This window comes from Balaenoptera borealis, assembly GCF_965194805.1.
Source record: "Balaenoptera borealis genome assembly, chromosome: 11".
In the NCBI taxonomy this organism is placed as follows: Eukaryota; Metazoa; Chordata; class Mammalia; order Artiodactyla; family Balaenopteridae; genus Balaenoptera; species Balaenoptera borealis.
This window is the reverse complement of record NC_138868.1, coordinates 13,265,329-13,288,257: the sequence shown is the minus strand read 5'-3', so window position 1 is coordinate 13,288,257 and position 22,929 is coordinate 13,265,329. Positions and strand designations below refer to the sequence as shown.

General features: G+C 41.2%; 1 protein-coding gene across 2 annotated transcripts in view; it reads left to right on the top strand.

Annotated features, from left to right (window-relative positions):
* The window catches only part of PTPRJ (protein tyrosine phosphatase receptor type J), a 165,108-nt gene that overhangs the window by 129,727 nt on the left and 12,452 nt on the right, over positions 1-22,929 (top strand). Inside the window, exons 8-17 of one of the 2 annotated variants that reach the window (XM_082341100.1) lie at positions 2,069-2,326; positions 3,083-3,361; positions 5,414-5,704; positions 9,590-9,721; positions 11,319-11,529; positions 11,644-11,768; positions 17,676-17,763; positions 19,900-19,941; positions 20,589-20,676; positions 21,233-21,323. In XM_082341100.1, the coding sequence (XP_082197226.1) occupies positions 2,069-2,326; positions 3,083-3,361; positions 5,414-5,704; positions 9,590-9,721; positions 11,319-11,529; positions 11,644-11,768; positions 17,676-17,763; positions 19,900-19,941; positions 20,589-20,676; positions 21,233-21,323 (1,605 nt within the window). Of the gene's footprint in view, positions 1-2,068; positions 2,327-3,082; positions 3,362-5,413; positions 5,705-9,589; positions 9,722-11,318; positions 11,530-11,643; positions 11,769-17,675; positions 17,764-19,899; positions 20,487-20,588; positions 20,677-21,232; positions 21,324-22,929 lie in introns of those variants that run through there. The other variant, XM_082341099.1, reaches the window with a different exon arrangement.

The following is a 22,929-nucleotide window of genomic DNA, read 5'->3' as shown; positions in this document are numbered from 1 at the left end:
TGTGCTTTGATATGGTACAGCTGCAAAAGTAATTTAAGCCTATTCATAAGGAGAAGGCATCTCTTGTACTATTGCCTATAATTGTCCGGTTGAATGGAAATCAAGAAGAGTTGTAATAAGGCACTAGACTCATAGGGTATTACGATTCTGTTATTGGCCAATGTTCATTGTTATTGGGGAGAATAAATGTAACAGCATTAAAGGCAATTTTGAAAAAGGGAAACAAATACCGTATGACCCAGCAATTCCACTCCTACATGTATATATATTTCCAAAAGAATTGAAAGCAGGACCTTGAACAGTTATCTCTACACCAATGTTCATAGGAGCATGATTCACAATAGCTAAAAGGTGGAGGCAACCAAGTGTCCATCAACAGAGGAATGGATAGGCAAAATGTGGTATATCCATACGATAGAATATTATTTAGCCATAAAAAGGAACGAAGTACTGAGACATGCTATAGTGTGGATAAATCTTGAAAACATTATGCTAAGTGAAAAAAGCTGGACATAGAAGGACAACTACCATATGAATCCACTTATATGAGGTGCCTAGAATAGGCATGTTCATAGAGACAGAAGGTAGAAGAGAGGGGCTGGGAGGAGGGAGGAATGAGCGTTGTTGTTTCATGGGAACAGAGTTCGTGTTGGGGATGATGAAGTGTTTTGGGTACAGATGATGGTGATGGTGACACAACATTGTGAATGTATTTAATGCTACTGAGTTGTACACTTACAAATGGTTAAAATGATAAATATTATGTTGTATGTATTTTACTACCACAAAAAGGCAGGGAAACAAAAGTAACTCCACTCTTCTAACCCAACTGAATTCCTTTTCTATCTGTGTCCATGGTCATATATTTAGTTTATATCATTGTAATTATTATATGAATTATTTTATTTTGTATTTGAACTTTTTCTTTTTACTCCATATATATCATAACTTCCCTCCTGTAGTTGTTATGGTTTTCATGTTTTTAGTGGCTGCAGACTATTTCATCTTGTAGCCAGATCACAATGTATATAGCCCTTCCCTTTTTATGGAATATTTAGGTTATTTCTACTATTTTTATGTTTATAGAAAACTGCTGCCTTTCATGGTCTTCTGTCTGTGGAATCCCTTTAACATCAGGAATCCGGTGGTAGGGAAAGAAGATTCTCAGTTACCTTCCTTTAAGGAGAACCTACTTAAAAATTAATTTTTGAGCAGATAGTACATGCATGTGGTACAAAATTTTAAAAAATACAAAGGGTTTTACGGTGAAAATGTTCCCCTCTTTTGTCCCCTATCTACTCAACTTGCCTCTTTAGAGGTGACCTTGGTTACTGGGTAAAGAGAGAAAAGTTTTGTAAGCAAGGGCAGAAAAGAGGTCCTCTTATCTAGTTGTTTCTGGGATCTGTGCATTCATATTGCAGCTGGTTCAGTGTGTAGAGGTGAGATGATCCGAGTACAGAACCGAGAGGACTCATTGGGTGATATCACTTCTGACTCCCAGCTCTGAGCGTGGAGGGCATGTGTGCTTTTTCCCTTCGTCACTCCAGCCTCAAATGCTCCCACTTAGTGTCAACTCTATTTCAGTTTGTCTCTTCAGTATGCCTGTCTATGTTATAGAAAGATGTTTTCTTTTGAGGGAGTGATTAAAAAAAACTACTTACTGAGATATAGTACACATACTGAAAAGCACACACATCCTAAGTGCATAGTTTGATGAATCTTCACAAACAGAACCCATCTGGTCACTAGCACTCAGATCAAGAAACTGACCGTGATTTCCACTCCAGAAGACCCCCGAAGGGGGCATCTCTATGATAGCAAAAAAAACAAAAGACCAGAAAACTGATAGAATAAGCTGGTAAGTTCATCTGTGTTACAGAAGAGCCAAAATTCTTGAAAGAACTGAGTGTGTGTGTTTCTCACCTAAGTTTTAGAGTTTGCCCTATGTGAACTCATTTGAGGGTTTGATGGCAAAAGAGCAAGTTCTCTTGTCAGACTCTTTGGAATAAAGCTGGATGTTATGATGGTCATTAATAGACTTCCTTTTTTCTTCCTTTCCTCTGACCAGACCTCAGTGCAGTGTTTGATATCCGTGTGGTTAATGTCACCACAACCGACATGCAGTTGGCGTGGCGGAATACGGACAATGTTACTGGGTACATCTACTGTGTAGTGATACAGTCTGAGCACAGCTCTAACCAGACAAATAGTTCTCATGAAGCGATCACTCTCGGGGGCCTGATCCCGGGCACCTTATATAACATCACAATCTTCCCAGAAATGAACGATACCTGGGGGCAATCCAACTCCACTGCACAGTACACACGTAAGTGTCTTAGAACACCCTCCTAAGGGAGTATTCTCCCTTTCACTTGGAGGACAGGAAGTAAGCATTGGTTAAATGATGGAATAAGAGGCTCTTGTGTTTCTGGGCTCCAGGTAGAATGTGAAACTGTGTAAGCTGAAAACATCGGCCTCAGCAAATGTTCTTCTGTGCTCTTGGGGCACTTGGTGCTGAGCCATATGAACTTGGAATTGTCTTCTGAAGCAGAAAGGGATCCCATAAGCATGGAAAACATGACTATTCATTCTCTAGTCTGGAATACAGACTAGAGGAGGGTCACCCTGTCATGTTGGCATTGGAAGATGCAGCCCAAATGAGGCGCTTTGCATGCAAAAGTGAGGGAAGTACTTTGGTAATATTTGACCTAAATATATGGTAGAAGTGGTAGTTCATAATGTCTTTTTCATATGTTTTTCTCTTTCGTTAATCATATTTCAAAAACAGATAGAAATTACATCTTGAAAATATATTTCAGATAAAGTATTAAAAGAAGCCTGAAAAACTTTCATTCTTTTGAGATTTAATCTGTATAATTATTTTCTGAATGTCTTTTTTGGAAAGCATTCTATCTTTCGAGTCCAGCAAATATTAGCTTTATTTATTCTTTCCCAAAAGGAGCCAGGCTATTTTTATTTTTTATTAAATTAAATTTAATTTTCTGGCTATTTTTATATGCAAATAATAAAATGGTTCAAGCTAATCCATGCTTTTTTTTTTTTTTTTTTTTTAAAAACTAAGGGCCCAGCAATGTGTCCAACATTGAAGTAAGGACCAACACCACAGCAGCAACCTTAAACTGGCAGAACTTGGATAAAGCCTCTCTCAGGTACACCTACCGCCTTCTTATTGAGCAGGATGGAAATTCCAGCAAGGCCACACCAATAGTCACAGGCATCGGCACCACCTGTGCTACAGTCACCGAGTTAACACCTGGCTCCTCATACACCGTAGAGATCTTCACACAGGTGGGGAATGTCACCGAGTCACTGGCACCTGGCTGGCAGTCATTCTGTACAGGTGAGTAGTCCCACGTGCCTCTTGGACTCCTTCTTGTATGATGCTGGACTTGCACATAGGTTCTTGAAATAAACTCTAGTTGATTAGCTTTTGTGTGGTGTGTGATAATAGACCCCAAGCTCTCTTTGAGCATCCTATTAGCTTATTAGTGCTGTCTTGCTGCCCGCATCATTTATTCATTCAACAGATATGTATTGAGCATTTACTATATGCCAGGCACTGTTAAAGGACACAGACAAGTCCCTGCCTTTCTGGAACTTTTATTCTGGTAGGGAAGACATAATAAACAAGATAAATAGGTTATTAGCTGATGATTACTAAGGAGGGGGAAATAAACAAGGACGGGGGAAATGAGATGTTTATCTTGGGAAGGCTTCATTGAAAAGGTGACTTTTGGGCAAAGACTTGAAGGGTGTAAAGCAGGCCATGTGAAGGTTGGGGCGTAGAGCATTACAGGCAGAGGGGCAGCCAGTGCTGGGGTGCCGAGCCTGGAGCGTACCTGCTGTATTGAAGAAAGAGCAGGAGGTCAGGGTGGCAGAGGTGGATCCATGGGAGCAAGAGGGGGAGGGGGAGGAGGTGAGGCCCAAGATGCAAGAGGTGACGGGCCAGGCCATGGATGGTGTCCGGGCTTGTAGTTCATAGTTTGGCTTTTACGCTGAAGAAGAAGACGGAAAGGATGTTGTTAAAATGGATGCTCAGCTTTTTTGCCTTTCTTGATCCTCAATGTCTCGATGCAAAAGCTGTGATCTTTTAAAGGGAAGGAGAGCCGTGTGTTTAACTGAGGGAACTTTCAGAGAGTAATCCGGGGAATGTTTTGTGGACGGCTGTGAGTACGTCTGCTCACAGTTTTGATCGTGGGGCCTTTATCACCTCTGTATCTGTGTAGCACCCTACTCCCTACCCTCTTTGCACCTGCTTCGTCTCTTCCTTAGACCAAGCCATTCAAATGTGTTTAGGCTGATTTGGAAGGGGAAGAGGGGTCTCATCGGATCAGCCTCCCTGGCAGTGTAGGAGCTGGAACCTTGATGACCTCTGAGTTTTCACGTGGAGTGGCTAAAGGGATCCCTGAAGCTTTGAGTCCCTTCTGCTAACTCCGGCTCCATTCACCGGGTCTAGACTCTGATCTTTGGTATTTGGGTGGCTTCCATTGCTAATGTTTATCGTAGCTACAATTATTGTAGCCTGTAGCAAAAGAAAGATATCTATGAGCATTTATGAGTGGGGGTGGACGGAACAGGAACAGTGGGAGTAGGTGTGCATTGGGCAGGTTGCCTTTCCAGGCCTCAGGTGGAGAATGTGGGCGTTGCACTAGGTGACTCTTTAGAACTTCTCCTGCTTTAAAACACGGCAACATTAAAGTAATGATAATATTCCTCCCCACCCCCAGTACATTAATACAGAGTTTCCCATTTACATCAGTTTTTTGTTGGCCCTCAATAAAACGCTATTGGCCCTCAGATAGGCAGAGACAAATAACACCACATTTTAGAGATGAAGAAACCGATACCATTTACCATGGATTATTTAGCCTGTTGTATGTGTAGAAAACACGCTGGACTTGGATTTAGAAAACCTGAGATCCAGTTTTGGCTTCGCCACTGACCAGCCATGTCATCTTTAGCAAATTGCTTAATCTCTCTAAGCCTCAGTTGATTCATCTGCAAAATAGGACATTATTAACCCTGCCTGTTCCAGAAGGATTGTCAGGCGGGCCCCAAAATGAGGTGACGCAGGCGAAGAAGTTGCTACCGCCTCCACTGTATTGTCGCTACCTCTCATGGAGCCCTGTGCCCGTCCAGCCTGGACCCTGACAGCCACTGTTTCATTTAATCCTCAGACAGTCCTGCAGTTGAGGCTCAGAACAGTTGGGGGACTGACCCAAGGTCACACAGTTCAGTAAGGCCCGATTCAAGGTCAGCCTCTGCCTCTTCTGTCATGCCCCATGGCTGTCTCCTCATCACCAACGGGCCAGGAACCTCCTGCTCCCCAAGTTTCAGTGTTTGCAAAGGCAAAAGTCCAAGAATCTCACGTTGTGCTGTTCTTGCCTTGCAGACCCTGCACCAGTAACCTCCTTCCACTGTGAAGTGGTCCCCAAAGAGCCAACCTTGGTCCTCAGGTGGGCCTGCCCTTTCGGCACCAACACAGGCTTCGAGCTGGAGGTCAGCCACGGAGACTGGGAAAATATGACGGACCTGGAGAGCTGCTCCTCGGAGAATGGCTCCGAGTACAGGACGGAAGTCACATATTTGAATTTTTCTACCTTGTACAACATCAGCATCACTGCCCGGTCCTGTAACAAGATGGCACCGCCCACCCAGAACACCTGCCTCACTGGCATCACAGGTGGGCTTGAGGGAGGGCAGGGCGGCCAGGTGACATTGTGGTCACCTTGGAAAGCTGACCCAGAGGGTCTACAAGTGTGGCCTAGAAACCTGTTTCTAAAAAAAATTTATCCAAAAATATTTGGGTTTTTTTGGCACGGACTGTTAACCCAATTCTATAGAAATCGAGTCTATATATTCTATAGAATCTATATAATCTATAGAAATCGAGTCTATATATTCTATAGAATCTATATAATCTATAGAAATCTAGTGAGGGAATTTTTTACATTCCAAAAGTTTCCTTCGTTTTACAGAATAATTTGTTGCCACCTTTTCTTTTAAGTAAGTTCCCCTAAAATGTTCAAATATACACAAAAGCAAAGGACAGTATAATGGGATCCACGTACCCATCATCACTCAGCTGAACATTTGTGAGCATTTGACCAATCTTGTTTCATTTATATCCCCTCCTCCCTTATTGGACTTCTTTGAGACCAGTCCTGGTTATTCTGTAATTTTATTTGTAAGTTTTTCAGTATATATTGCTGCAAGATAGGGACTCCTTTTCCCTTTCTTTCAAACATAGCCACATTACTATTGCCATTACCCTTAAAAATTTAACAATACTTTTTTTTTTGGCCATGCTGTGTGGCTTGCGAGATCTCAGTTCCCCGGCCAGGGATTGAACCTGGGCCACAGCAGTGAAAGCCCGGAATCCTAACTTCTAGGCCACCAGGGAACTCCCAACAATCCTTTTTTTTTCTTTCTTTTTTTTTTTTTTTTAATAGTGTTATCAGATAGATATTCAGTCAAGATTCATATTTCCCTAGAATCTGTATTAACAAGCTCCCCAGCTGTTTTGGGAAATGGGATCATTCACGAGAGATCCCCCTAGTTAATCTTTTCTTGACCACCTTTTATTTTGAACTTGGAAAAAATTACTTCTTTGCTTTTTTTTTTTTAATTGAGATATGGTTGATTTACAATATTATATTAGTTTCAGGTGTACAACATAGTGATTCATGATTTTTATAGATTATACTGCATTTAAAGTTATTATACAATATTGGCTGTATTCCCTGTGCTGTATAGTATATCTTTGTCGCTTATTTATTTCATACATAGTAGTTTGTACCTCTTAATCCCCTACCCCTGTCTTGCCCCTCCCCTCTCCCCTCTCCCAACTCGTAACCAGCAGTTTGTTTTCTTTATCTATGAGTCTGTATCTGTTTTGTTATATTCATTCTTTGTTTCCTTTTTATCTGTCTTTCGCTCCCTGTGTCTTTGCCAAAATTATGTCTTAGGTCAACCTGGTTGAGTTGGTTTTGCTTTGTGCTTTTTGAATCCTGGATATACTATATCCTTTAGGGTATCAGAATGTTTCCAGACAATTTCTAAAGAATTGGTGGTTGAAGTAGTAAGAAGAAAAGGCTTCTTACTTCAGGGACACTGACTTGGAAAATGGCTGAGGGATTCTATTGACAGAGCCTTGGACTTAGGCAGACCTGGGTTTGATTGTAAAGTCTACCTTTTACCAGCTGTGTGATCTCAGAAAAGCTGCTTAACCTCTCTGAGCCTTGCTTTTCTTAGTTGTAAACAAGGGGAAATAATACCTGCCTTGCGGGACTGTTAGTACAAATTAGATGAGGTAGTGTAGGTGGACGATCACTTCAGAGCTGCCACGTATGGCTAGTCAAGTTGTGCACTGCATAGTTCCGTGGGACACCATTCGTATAGTCCACTGTGTGCGTGGGACTCCTTGGAGTTGTGTAGTACACAGCTATATAGGATGGCCCTGGGTCACAATCCTTTGTGTTTCTGCAGCACTCTACAGTGTAATAGAAACGGTGGACCTTGTTGGGTACTTTTTTGTAGTTCTCTGTTTTATGATGTCATCTCAGTGGGTATAAGCCACTGAGGAACATAAACCATATCTGATCCGGTATCTCCAGGGCTGAGCACAGTACCTAGTGAAGGGAAGGAGCTTGTTAGAGTTAGTTGTTTCTGAAGCTGAGCAGTGCGTGGTAGGGTTAGATAATGACCACTCAGCATTTAGTCCAGTGATTCTCTCACTTTTTAATCTGTAGCTCCCTTTCCTCAGATGAATTTTTATGTACAAACTTAGCATGCTTTTTAAATGTACAACTTTGACACTTTTTTATTTAACATAAAAGTGGAGCTGCATTTTCTCTGAGAGAGGCAGGAAGTGGTGGTGGGATGGGTAAACCGGGGAGAGTTGGAGCGATGGTCTTTTAGCCAACACTTGTTGATTGCTTACTGTGTGCCTGGGTAAGGGGCACTATGGTGAGCGTGGCCGGCAAGGTCCCTCTAGTGTAGGACTGAGATAAACAGTGAGAAGGAAAGGATTTCCAGGCTTTGAGGTGGGTGAGCTGTCTTGGGGCAGGGAGCTGGGGACTCCTCGCTGGCCCACTAAAAGGCATAGAGCTGTGGACGGTGTGGGAGCTGGTGCTAGGAAGTGTCTGTTGAGGCAGTTGACACTTAGACGTTGGACAGCGCCTCCAAGTGGCCACTGCGGTCAGTTACTTGAGAGGTTGCTGAAGGATGGTTTAGAGCTGTGCCTTCCAATAGAAAATCATGTGAGCCTCCTGTATAATAAGAACTTTTCTAGGAGCCACATTAAGAAACTGTAAAGAGGAGAGGCTGGAAATTCCCTGGCGGTTCAGTGGTTAGAACTCTGTGCTTTCACTTCCGGGGGCCTGGGTTCGATCCCTGGTCGGGGAACTAAGATCCCACAAGCAGCCTGGCATGGCCAGAAAAAAAAAAAAAAAGGAGGAGCTGAAATGAGTTTTGATCACATTTTATTTAACTCAGTATATTAAAAATGTTATCATTTCAACATGTAATTTGTATAAAGTGAGTTATTAATGAGATACTTTATGTCCAGACTTGGGCCTGTCACCTTTCAAGTGCTCAATGGGTACATGTGGTTAGTGGTTGCTGTATTGGACAGCATACATTTGGAGAATTGTGTTATGGTCTTTTTCTTTTTTGGAGTTCAGTTTTCTCAGTCTCCCTGAATTTTGGTTATAATAACAGAAACACTCAAACTGTATGTGGGAGACAAATTTAGGTAGAGAGAGTGTGTGTGGAGAGAGATCATCTTTAATTCACCTTTTCCTTCCTTTTGTGTTAATTTAGAGAGTGGCTTCACAAGCTTAGCTTGGGAAGGCGAGGCACAAGATCATGAAGGCCACTAACGGAATGTTCCCGTGTGGGCTTTTCTGGTTTCTGGGAAGAGGGTCAGTTGGATTTCTCTAGGCAGAGTTTTAAACCTACCCCAGCAAAAAACAAGGACTTTGGTGTGAAGGGTGCAGAGCCGGAATGCAGCCAGGTCTCAGGAGAAAGTATGTTCTCTCCATGTCATCTTTGCTTCCTTCTGGGTGACTATCTGCTCCATCATTGTTCTCTGACCAACCAGTCCTGGGGCCAAGTCCATGTGCTGGCAGATGTCTGCTTTCAGCTCCCAAATTCTCACCTTCGAGTTCTACCCACACAGTCTCCGTCTTGTTTTCCTTCTTCTGCCCCCATTCTCAAAATAAGGAATCTGAGCTCTCTGGGTCAGGAGGGACTGGGGGAAGATAGAAAAGGCGCGTTATCTTCTACAAACAAGGCTGCCAGGAGGCCACCCTGGCAATGTGGCTGGACCCACTGAAGGGGTCATTGTCAGCTAGGCAGGCTCCCCCAGGACTTGCCATCTTTGTTCCCCACCAGTTCCCATCCCTGCCCTTTGCTTCTGGATTTGCTTTGCATGAGCCCAGCACACAGCTTCCAGAGCAAGGGCAGAACTTGAGCGGGGCACTGCAGCAAATCCTCTCCATAATAATTTTGTTCCTTCTTCGGTTTTAAATGTTGGGTGATCATGTTTTGCTTTGTTCTGTTTCAGACCCTCCTTCTCCAGATGGATCCCCTAATATTACATCTGTCAGTCACAATTCTGTGAAGGTCAAATTCAGTGGGTTTGAAGCCAGCCATGGACCCATCAAAGCCTACGCTCTCATTCTCACCACTGGGGACGGTAAGGAGGGGTCATTATGGGTTAAACAGCCAGTGGGTGATGGCGTGACTGGGTGCCATTTTTGTGCCCACTGAAACGCATTCCTGAGACAAACACACGTCTGGTTTTATACTGTGACCCACGCTTTGGCACTCACCCTGGGGTGGGTGGGTGTAAGCCATTTGCCTGATGAGCTAGGTCAGAGGTTGACAGACTTAGTGTAAAGGGCCAGATAGCAAACATTCTAAGTTTTGCAGGCCCTACAGTCTCCTTCTCAGCTATTCAACTTTGCCGTTGTAGTGTGAAAGCAGCCATAGAAGATACAGAAACAGTCAGTATGTCTGTTCCAGTATTTACCAAAAGGGGTGGCTGGCTGGATTTGGCCCATGGCCATGACTTGCTTACCTCTGATCTACGTTTTTCATCTCTTTTGCAGCACAGGGTCTTTTAGGTGGCAGAATATTAGTTTTAACCAAGTTTGTCACACACACAGACACAGGCACACACACACACACACACACACACACACACACTCATATGAACACGCACACACAAATCATCCTCAAAGGGTGACTTTCTCTTGGAAGAAAAAAGGAAAAGATTTGCATTTGTAGTGGGAACTTGCAAAGAGCATTGTCATAGCTGAGAGAGGAGGTGGATTAAATGCTGCTTTTCCTTAAAGGGCTCCATTACATTCCCTGGAAGTGAGACGGGAATGATTTGAGGGTGTCTTTGTTAGCTGTGTGTGGGTGCTTTGCCCAAGGTCTGGGTTTAAAGCGGTGAGTTTTGGAAATTCCCTGGCAGTCCAGTGGTTAGGACTCGGTGCTTTCAATACCAGGGGCCCGGGTTCAATCCCCGGTCGGGGAAATAAGATCCCGCGGCCAAAAAAAAGAAAAAAAGTGCAGAGTTTTGCTGTTTTTGGTGATTCTTTAAACTAACTGTGAATTATGCAGTGCCACCCCTGCCCAGTCTCACAGCCTGTGATGCTGTCCTTATCTTCCCGAAGAAGACAGAGCTCAAACACACTGTCAGGGCTGCGGGGATGCAGGAAGACAAGGGATTTGCTGGTGTTGTAAACCTGCAGCTAAATCTCAAAAAGAGACATTGAGATCTCTCTCTCTCTCTCTCTCTCTCTTTCTGTCTTTTGTTTTGGGTCTGTTTCAAACACCTAGTCATTTTGCTGTGAAGGTATTCAGCAAATCCCAAGCTCAGACCTTTGCTGAACAGGGGAGATGATATTGCATACTGACTAGCCTGACCAGTACCAGCCTGTGATGGATGAGATCACACCCTCCGCGTCAGGTGGTCTGGGTTAGAAATACGACTCTACCACGTAGGCAATGCAGCTTGGGGCCCAGGTCTTTTTAGCTTTCTGTGTCTCATTTTCCCACCTGTAAAATGGGGGTAGTAAGCCTATGCGATGAGATTATTGTGGGGATTAAATGAGTTAATGTAAGTAAAGCCCTTAGAACTTAATATAAGGAAAACCTGGCAGAGAGAGCATACGTGAGAGATGGCAGCTGTCACCACCATCACCCTAGTCATTATTTAGAAACGAGGGAAACTTAAATCTCTGCAATCACTTTCTTATGGCTTTCCTTCTGTGTGTCTTTCTTAGCTGTTCACCCGTCAGCAGATGTATTGAGATATACGTACGAAGATTTCAAAAAGGGGGACTCGGATACTTATGTGACATACCTCATAACAACAGAAGAAAAAAGATATTCTCAGGGCTTATCTGAAGTCTTGAGATACGAAATCAATGTTGGGAACGAGTCCACCACGCATGGCTATTACAACGGGAAGCTGGAACCTCTGGGTTCCTATCGGTAATGCCTTGTGGTTCTTGCCCTTTGGGGGCTGGGCCCCTGAGTGCAAAACTATATGTGCCTGGGCCATCAGACACTTCTCAGCCACCCCTCTTTCCTCTTGTCACCCCACAGGGCTTCTGTGGCTGGCTTCACCAATATTACCTTCAACCCTCACGGTGATGGACTCATAGACGGGGCTGAGAGCTACGTGTCCTTCAGTCGCTATTCAGATGCTGTTTTCTTGCCCCAGGATCCAGGTAGAGGAGCATCTTAGCAATGCATTGACTTTTTGCTTCCAGTATCCACAGGAGCATGGGGGTCTGCACACCTCCCTGGGGCCCCCAGGAGGGTTGGAGAGCTTGGTCTCTCCTCTCAGAAGCTGAGATGTCACTGGGCCATGAGGACTGAGCTCAGCTTCCTCTTCTGAGGTCCCCACAGGCCCCGCCCACCACACTCCCTTCTCTGAATTCCAGTTACACTTCCAATCGGCAAACACTGTTTGGTCCATTTTTCTCCGTGTAGTCATTTGTGTGCCCATGTACCAGACACACATGTGACTTTTAGTGCATGGAACCCTTGAATATTAGGATCAGAAGGAGCCATGGGAATCATCTTGTCCAACTCCCATTTTATTTTATTTTTAAAAAATTTATTGAGAGAGGGCAAACAGCAGAAGCAAGAAGAACTACACTCCTGCAGCCTGTGGAACAAAAACCACAGTCACAGAAAGAGAGACAAGATGAAAAGGCAGAGGGCTATGTACCAGATGAAGGAACAAGATAAAACCCCAGAAAAACAACTAAATGAAGTGGAGATAGGCAACCTTCCAGAAACAGAATTCAGAATAATGATAGTGAAGATGATCCAGGACCTTGGAAAAAGAATGGAGGCAAAGACTGAGACGATGCAAGAAATGTTGAACAAAGACCTAGAAGAATTAAAGAACAAACAAACAGAGATGAACAATACAATAACTGAAATGAAAACTACACTAGAAGGAATCAATAGCAGAATAACTGAGGCAGAAGAACGGATAAGTGACCTGGAAGACAGAATGGTGGAATTCACAGCTGCAGAACAGAATAAGGAAAAAAGAATGAAAAGAAATGAAGACAGCCTAAGAGACCTCTGGGACAACATTAAACGCAACAACATTCGCATTATAGGGGTCCCAGAAGCAGAAGAGAGAGAGAAAGGACCAGAGAAAATATTTGAAGAGATTATAGTCGAAAACTTCCCTAACGTGGGAAAGGAAATAGCCACCCAAGTCCAGGAAGCACAGAGAGTTCCATACAGGATAAACCCAAGGAGAAACACGCCGAGACACATAGTAATCAAATTGGCAAAAATTAAAGACAAAGAAAAATTATTTGAAAGCAGCAAGGGAAAAACGACAAATAACATACAAGGGAACTCCCATAAGGTTAACAGCTGATTTCTCAGCAGAAACTCTACAAGCCAGAAGGGAGTGGCATGATATACTTAAAGTGATGAAAGGGAAGAACCTACAACCAAGATTACTCTACTCGGCAAAGATCTCATTCAGATTCGAAGGAGAAATCAAAAGCTTTACAGACAAGCAAAAGCTAAGAGAATTCAGCACCACCAAACCAGCTCTACAACAAATGCTAAAGGAACTTCTCTAAGTGGGAAACACAAGAGAAGAAAAGGACCTACAAAAACAAACCCAAAGCAATTAAAAAAATGATCATAGGAACATTCATATCGATAATTACCTTAAACGTGAATGGGTTAAATGCTCCAACCAAAAGACACAGGCTTGCTGAGTGGATACAAAAACAAGACCCATATATATGATGTCTACAAGAGACCCACTTCAGACCTAGGGATACATTCAGACTGAAAGTGAGGGGGTGGAAGAAGATATTCCATGCAAATGGAAATCAAAAGAAAGCTGGAGTAGCAATACTCCTATCAGATAAAATAGACTTTAAAATAAAGAATGTTACAAGAGACAAGGAAGGACACTACATAATGATCAAGGGATCAATCCAAGAAGAAGATATAACAATTATAAATATATATGCACCCAACATAGGAGCACCTCAATACATAAGGCAACTGCTAACAGCTATAAAAGAGGAAATCGACAGTAACACCATAATACTGGGGGACATTAACACCTCACTTACACCAATGGACAGATCATCCAAAATGAAAATAAATAAGGAAACAGAAGCTTTAAATGACACAATAGACCAGATAGATTTAATGGATATTTATAGGACATTCCATCCAAAAACAGCAGATTACACTTTCTTCTCAAGTGCGCATGGAACATTTTCTAGGATAGATCACATCTTGGGTCACAAATTAAGCCTCAGTAAATTTAAGAAAATTGAAATCATATCAAGCATCTTTTCTGACCACAGCGCTATGAGATTAGAAATGAATCACAGGGAAAAAAACATAAAAACACAAACACATGGAGGCTAAATAATATGTTACTAAATAACCAAGAGATCACTGAAGAAATCAAAGAGGAAATCAAAAAATACCTAGAGACAAATGACAATGAAAACACGATGATCCAAAACCTCTGGGATGCAGCAAAAGCAGTTCTAAGAGGGAAGCTCATAACAATTCAAGGTCACCTCAATAAACAAGAAAAAGATCAAATAAACAATCTAACCTTACACCTAAAGGAACCAGAGAAAGAAGAACAAACAAAACCCAAAGTTAGCAGAAGGAAAGGAATCATAAAGATCAGAGCAGAAATAAATGAAATAGAAACAAAGAAAACAATAGCAAAGATCAATAAAACTAAAAGCTGGTTCTTTGAGAAGATAAAGTTGATAAACCATTAGCCAGACTCATCAAGAAAAAGAGGGAGAGGACTCAAATCAATAAAATTAGAAATGAAAAAGGAGAAGTTACAACAGACACCGCAGAAATACAGAGCATCCTAAGAGACTACTACAAGCAACTCTATGCCGATAAAATGGACAACCTGGAAGAAATGGGCAAATTCTTAGAAAGGTATAACCTTCCAAGACTGAACCAGGAAGAAATAGAAAATATGGACAGACCAATCACAAGCACTGAAATTGAAACTGTGATTAAAAATCTTCCAACAAACAAAAGTCCAGGACCAGATGGCATCATAGGTGAATTCTATCAAACATTTAGAGAAGAGCTAACACCCATCCTTCTCAAACTCTTCCAAAATATTGCAGAGGAAGGAACACTCCCAAACTCATTCTACGAGGCCACCATCACCCTGATACCAAAACCAGACAAAGATACTACAAAAAAAGAAAATTACAGACCAATATCACTGATGAATATAGATGCAAGAATCCTCAACAAAATACTAGCAAACAGAATCCAACAACACATTAAAAGGATCATACACCACGATCAAGTGGGATTTATCCCAGGGATGCAAGGATTCTTCAATATATGCAAATCAATCAATGTGATACACCATATTAACAAATTGAAGAATAAAAACATATAATCATCTCAATAGATGCAGAAAAAGCTTGTGACAAAATTCAACACCGATTTATGATAAAAACTCTCCAGAAAGTGGGCATAGAGGGAGCCTACCATAACATAATAAAGGCCATATATGTCAAACCCACAGCAAACGTCATTCTCAATGGTGAAAAACTGAAAGCATTTCCTCTAAGATCAGGAACAAGACAAGGATGTCCACTCTCGCCACTATTATTCAACATAGTTCTGGAAGTCCTAGCCATGGCAATCAGAGAAGAAAAAGAAATAAAAGGAATACAAATTGGAAAAGAAGAAGTAAAACTGTCACTGTTTGCAGATGACACGATACTATACATAGAGAATCCTAAAGATGCCACCAGAAAACTACTAGAGCTAATCAATGAATTTGGTAAAGTTGCAGGATACAAAATTAATGCACAAAAATCTCTTGCATTCCTGTACACTAATGATGAAAAATCTGAAAGAGAAGTTAAGGAAACACTCCCATTTACCACTGCAACAAAAAGAATAAAATACCTAGGAATAAACCTACCTAGGGAGACAAAAGACCTGTATGCAGGAAACTATAAGACACTGATGAAAGAAATTAAAGATGATACCAACAGATGGAGAGATATACCATGTTCTTGGATTGGAAGAGTCAATATTATGAAAATGACTATACTACCCAAAGCAATCTACAGATTCAATGCAATCCCTATGAAATTACCAATGACATTTTTTACAGAACTAGGACAAAAAATTTAAAATTTGTATGGAGACACAAAAGACCCCGAATAGCCAAAGCAGTCTTGAGGGGAAAAAATGGAGCTGGAGGAATCAGACTTCCTGACTTCAGACTATACTATAAAGCTACTGTAATCAAGACAATATGGTACTGGCACAAAAACAGAAACATAGATCAATGGAACAAGATAGAAAGCCCAGACATAAACCCACACACCTATGGTCAACTAATCTATGACAAAGGAGGCAAGGATATACAATGGAGAAAAGACAGTCTCTTCAATAAGTGGTGCTGGGAAAACTGGACAGCTACATGTAAAAGAATGAAATTAGAACACTCCCTAACACCATACACAAAAACAAACTCAAAATGGATTCGAGACCTAAATGTAAGACCGGACACTATAAATCTCTTAGAGGAAAACATAGGAAGAACACTCTCTGACATAAATCACAGCAAGATCTTTTTTGATCCACCTCCTAGAGTAATGGAAATAAAAACAAAAATAAACAAATGGGCCCTAATGAAACTTCAAAGCTTTTGCACAGCAAAGGAAACCATAAACAAGACAAAAAGACAACCCTCAGAATGGGAGAAAATATTTGCAAACGAATCAATGGACAAAGGATTAATCTCCAAAATATATAAACAGCTCATGCAGCTCAATATTAAAGAAACAAACAACCCAATCCAAAAATGGGCAGAAGACCTAAATAGACATTTCTCCAAAGAAGACAAACAGATGGCCAAGAAGCACATGAAAAGCTGCTCAACATCACTAATTATTAGAGAAATGCAAATCAAAACTACAATGAGGTATCACCTCACACCAGTTAGAATGGGCATCATCAGAAAATCTACAAACAACAAATGCTGGAGAGGGTGTGGAGAAAAGGGAATCCTCCTACACTGTTGGTGGGAATGTAAATTGACACAGCCACTATGGAGACCAGTATGGAGGTTCCTTTAAAAACTAAAAATAGAATTACCATTTGACCCAGCAATCCCACTACTGGGCATATACCCAGAGAAAACCATAATTCAAAAAGACACATGCACGCCAATATTCATTGCAGCACTATTTACAATAGCCAGGTCATGGAAGCATCCTAAATGCCCATCGACAGACAAATGGATAAAGAAGATGTGGTACATATATACAATGGAATATTACTCAGCCATAAAAAGGAACGAAATTGAGTCATTTGTTGAGACGTGGATGGATCTAGAGACTGTCATACAGAGTGAAGTTAAGTCAGAAAGAGAAAAACAAATATCGTATATTAACGCATATATGTGGAACCTAGAAAATTGGTACAGATGAACTGGTTTGCAGGGCAGAAAATGAGACACAGATGTAGAGAACAGACATATGGACACCAAGGGGGGAAAGCGGTGGGGTGGTGGTGGTGGTGGTGTGATGAATTGGGTGATTGGGATTGACATGTATACACTGTTGTGGATAAAATTGATGACTAATAGGAACCTGCTGTATAAAAAAATAAATAAAAAAGTTCAAAAAGAAATTTATTGAAATATAGTTGATTTACAATGTTGTGTTAGTTTCTGGTGCACAGCAAAGTGATTCAGTTATACACATATATATTCTTTTTCATATTCTTTTCCATTATGGTTTATCACAGGATATTGAATATAGTTCCCTGTGCTCTACAGTAGGACCTTGTTGTTTATCCATCCTATATGTAATAGTTTGCATCTGCTAATCCCAAACTCCCAGTCCTTCCCTCCCCCACCCTCCCTCCCCGTTGGCAACCACAAGTCTGTTCTCTGTGTCTGTGAGTCTGTTTCTATTTCGTAGATAGATTCATTCTTGTCATATTTTCGATTCCACATAAAAGTGATATCATATGGCATGTCTTCCTCTTTCTGACTGACTTCACTTTAGTTGTCTGTGAACACCTCTTGAAGTGCCTCCCATTTGGACTTTTCCCAGGTGTCATATGTGGAGCAGTGTTTGGATGTATCTTTGGTGCCTTGGTTATTGTGGCCGTAGGAGGCTTCCTCTTCTGGAGAAAGAAAAGGTGACTATTGCTTATGTTAACAATATTATCCTACTTTTAAAGGGAGCTTTGTATTGTGGGTAACCAGACAGTCACACAGGTGGAAGGGATAGTATAATGAGCCCCCAGGTCCCCATCATCCAGAGTCTTCACCGTCTGGCCAGTCTTATTTCATCTCAGTCTCTGAGCTGGAGGGTTTTATTTTATTTATTTATTTATTTAAAAAAACTTTTTTTTAAAGCATTTATTATTTTTTTAATATGTTTATTTATTTGGTTGCACCGGGTCTTAGTTGTGGCAGGCAGGCTCCTTAGTTGGGGCTTCAGGGCACCTTAGTTGCGGCATGTGGGATCTAGTTTCCTGACCAGGGATCGAACCCAGGCCCCCTGCATTGGGAGCTCAGAGTCTTAACCACTGGACCACCAGGGAAGTCCCTGTGAGCTGGAGGGTTTTAAAGCATTAGGTCATGGTAAACACTGCAACAGAGGGCGCTGCTTTCAAACAGGCGTTCTAGTTCACAAACCAAAGTGTTAAGAGATGGCATTTTAGAGTCAGCTAAGTTTGAACACACGCTCTGTCTCTGACTGGCGGTTAGGGAGCTTGGCTTTAATGTCTTGGATAATCTATGATACGGGGATGGTAACAGTGCCTAACTCATGACGCTGAGGAGCATTAAATAAAAAAAAGTGCTTTGACAGTATCTTATACCTTTTATGCTATTATTATTTTATCAGTACAGTTACTCTTTGGGGTAGTTAAATAGTAAAAATAGCAACTCTGTCTTGAGCACTTACTGTGTGCCTGGACTTGTGCTTTCCATGAATTCTCTCATGCATGAGGCTCTATGAGGCAGGTCTCCCAAGCCCATTACAAGGATGCAGAAGCTGAGTGTAGGAAGTGTGGAAATGGACTTGAACCTGGTCTTTGCTTTTCATTGCACACCCACCTGCCTGACCATGCAGGGTGTGAAGCCTGTGCATCAACTGGGATTTATTCGCTGTTATCGGGTGCTGCCAGCCAGGGGATTTCATCCTGGCCCAGGGTTTCTAATGCATCCTACGCCTGGTCTTCTGCCACCGCCTTGCTCTCGTGGGTTGACAGGCAGTGCCCGTATTACATCGTTTTGCATTAGATTCTGATTTTTTTTTTCCGAAGGAGGGGTCAAAAACAGCTTTATTGTTTCTTATTAAAAGAAAAGTTATACATATTTATGGCAAAAAATAAAAAAACAACAAAAAACAGAAAAGAAGGGCAAAGTAAAGAAGTAATCCATAATCACACCTATACAAAACTACTCTTAACATCGATGTGATTTCAAAACTCACACAAATACACACACACATCCACACAAACAGAATCATATTATACATATCATTTTCTGGCCTGCTTTGTTCACAAGACATTGTGGATGGCTTCAGTTCTTCTTCATTTTAAGTGGCTATTGAGTATTCAGCTGTATGGAAATTATTCAACCAATTTCCTGATGTTTTTAGGTATTTTGTTTGTTTGTTTGTTTGCCACAGTTGCTTATCCTTGTATGTAAATCTGGGCACATTCATGATTACTCCCTTAGGCTAAATTCCAAACTGGGTAATTGCTGGGTCAGTGGGTATGCATGTTATCAATTTTGATACGTGCTGCGAAATTGCCTTCCAGAAAGTTTTTTTTTTCTTCTAACGCCATCATGGGGTTTAGCCAGCAATACAGGAGAGTGCCAGGTGCCCGACCACCTTGCCGACACTGGATGTATTTTCTGGTTTATTACATTAACTTTATCAGAAAGGCTTTCTCAAAGCCAAAACCAAAACCAAAGCCAAACGAATAACAAACCAAGAAAACAAAGACCAGAGCACTAAATAACAGAGCGTGGCTTTACGCTAGGGTGGTGCTGCTGATATGTATTTGCCCAGAGAAATTCCTACACATTGCTTGAGTAAGATTCTTCGATACTTTTAGACGGTATAAAAGAGAGTAACTTCACAGGCTTATACTCAGCATTTGCTGCTTAGACCGTTAAGCTTAGTATTCGTGAGCAGGATGTAATGCTGTGTATGAACTAATGCTCAGCGAAAAGGCATTTTGTAGATACACAAAGGGGACAAAGCACAAAATTAAGCTGTTTTGATCTAATGGGTCTTTTTTTTTCTTTCAAAACAGGAAAGATGCCAAGAACAATGATGTGTCCTTTTCTCAAATTAAGTAAGTCTCTAGAGTTATGCACCTTAATACATTTAATCCCTCAATCTGTTCAGTGCCTATTTTGAGGTTTTTTTTTGATGGAAACTGCTGCCATTTTTCCTGATTGACAGGTTTGGACCTAATCATCCAGAAGTTCTTATTAGCCTTGTTATTCTGCAAGGAACCTGTGTTTCCTAGTCTCCTGAAGCTAGCTTCCTTCCTGTGTTGTACAATGGCAAGGGGAACCATACTTTTGCCATATAGTCTACCAACAAATATATATTTTGTGATTCAAAAAAGGTTATGAAGATCTAGGAGGAGAGAACTTGCTCAAAGTCACAAAACCAATCAGTTATATAACAGGGTCTAGAAGTCAGATTTCCTGATGCATATTTCATTGTTTTGTAAATAACATTATAGTGCCACCACCTGCCACCGCCCGCCTGCCTGCCTATTGTATTATAGGTTTTCTTTGGGAAGATGTTTACTATCATCTCCAGAGTCATGGTTGAGTCATTTTTTTCTAACTGCTTATTTTTTTTCTTTCCTTTTCTATGATGAAGACCTAAAAAGTGAGTAAACTCTCCACTTTAAAAAAAAATAACTTGTATTTTTCTATTTTGAGCGTGAACTTGGTTGAGTGCAAAAAATCCTGTTTTGTTTCCTAGATCCAAGTTAATCAAAGTGGAGAATTTTGAGGCCTACTTTAAGAAACAGCAAGCTGACTCCAACTGTGGATTTGCGGAAGAATATGAAGTATGTGGCTATAAATGTTATGTTTTTAATTGCTCTACGTTTTTCCTGAAAGTTGGAAAACTGTCTGTTTCCGTTTTATGGTGAAGTTTTGGGTGAGAGGCAGCCCTCTTTGAGGGGAGAGAGAAGCTCTTGCATGTCCCCTGGGGGCCCCTCTGAAACCTCTTGGGGAGGATCCCTCCTTGCTTCATCCAGCTTCTGGAAGCCCCAAGCATTCTTGACTTGTGGCCATATAACCTCCATCTTCACATGTCTCCCTTGTATGTCTGTATCTCAGTGTCTTTTCTCCTCTTATAAAGACACCAGTGATATTGCGTTAAGGGCCTTGCCCTACTGCAGTATGACCTCATCTTATCTTGAGTACATCTGCGAAAGCTGTATTTTCAAATCAGATTTCATTCACACGTATCGGGGGTTAGAAGTTCTGCATATCTATTTGAGGGACGCAATGTTACCCATAACATCTCTGCATTCCCACTTTGTTCTGTCATACTCTCTGAGTAGTATAACTAACATTTGAACACTGAGTAAATGAACAACTCATATGTTCTGTTTTTAGGATCTGAAGCTTGTTGGAATTAGTCTACCTAAGTACGCAGCTGAACTGGCTGAGAATAGAGGAAAAAATCGCTATAATAATGTTCTACCCTGTAAGTTGTTTTTTCCACATTACTTTCCCTTTTTTCCATCACTGGCATCACATCTCTAACAGTAAAGGGGAGAAGAATCCAGATACAAACTAACCACTTCCATAGCCATTCCTTAGTCACCTTCTGTGTGCTAAGCACGGTGTTTAGGCATATGCCATTGAATTCAATCCTCACAATAGCCTTAGGAAATAGGTAGTAGAATAGTCGCTTAGCAGATGAGGAAAATGAGGCACAGAGTGGCTAGGTGATTTGTCCAGAGTCACACGGATAGTCATGGCGGGACCAGACTTGGACCGGGTCTGTCCGTTTCATTCAGGGAGAAGGCCAGAGTCTGTGCTTTGAACCCCTTTATTCCCACAGCTCTTTTATTTCAGTTAGTATAGTTCTGGAATGAAAGGGAGAAGGAGGAGGGCAGGCAGGGAGTAATGCTTTCTTTTTGTCCAGACACGTCTCTGGTTGGCTGCGTACGTTCCATGGCTAAATATGAATTACATTTGGGTTCATGCCTGTCTTTTTTTTTTTTTTTTTTAATTGTCTGTTTTACTTGAAGTTGTGTTTTTCTTTCCTGGCCTGAAATGTTAACTTCTGCCTAGATTCAGGATTTTCTAGCTCCTCCCTTCTTTCTCTTCATTCCTCGCCGCCCCTCCAGCACTTAATATTGACAGCAGACATTGACTCATGCGCGTTCTGAGAGAAACGCTTTTAAAACTAGGCTGTCGGGATCTGCCTCAGCTCTGCGCTTTGAGGGTTAACTCAGGATTATTGGCCTGTTCTTGTGGATGTCTGTGGAGATTTTCAGAGCCAGAGTTTGGCTGTTGTTTTTATTGGGAAGATTTTAGGCTGAAACTCATGTTGGTAACTGGGTTTAGAATTGTTATTTTGTTCAGGGGAGGGTGAGATAGCGGATAGTCAAAGACAGGGAAACATAGGAGCTGCTGCTTATAGCTCAGGCTGATAGTTGAGATTTTAAGGATATTATTTCATTTCCGGAGTTGGACAATTTTGTGTGTGTGTTTTTTGAGATGACAGTATATAGGAAACATGAGAATTTTATGCTTTACATCCTTCCACTTATAGTAGTCTTTTTTAAAAAAATTGAAGTATAGTTGATTTACAATATTCTGTTAATTTCTGCTGTACAGCAAAGTGATTCCATTTTATATATATATATATATAACATATATATATATATACACACACATTTTTTTCATATTCTTTTCCATATGGTTTATTATAGGATATTGAATATAGTTCAGTATAACTGTGTTATACAGAACCATGTTGTTTATCTATTTTATATATAGTAGTTTGAATCTGCTAATCCCAAACTCCTAAGTTATCCCCCCACCCCCTTTCCCCTTGGATAACCATATGTTTGTTTTCTATGCCTGTGAGTCTGTTTCTGTTTTGTAAATAAGTTCATTTGTGTCATATCTTAGATTCCACATATACCACTTATAATAGTCTTATACATTCAGTTTATTCTTGCATTTGGGACTGTCTTTTTATGACAACTTTTTTTTATGAGAATAGAGCAAGTGTGAATGGCTTAACTGAGTATCTACCCTGCTGTAGTGGGAAGGGCACTGGATTTGAATTCTGACTG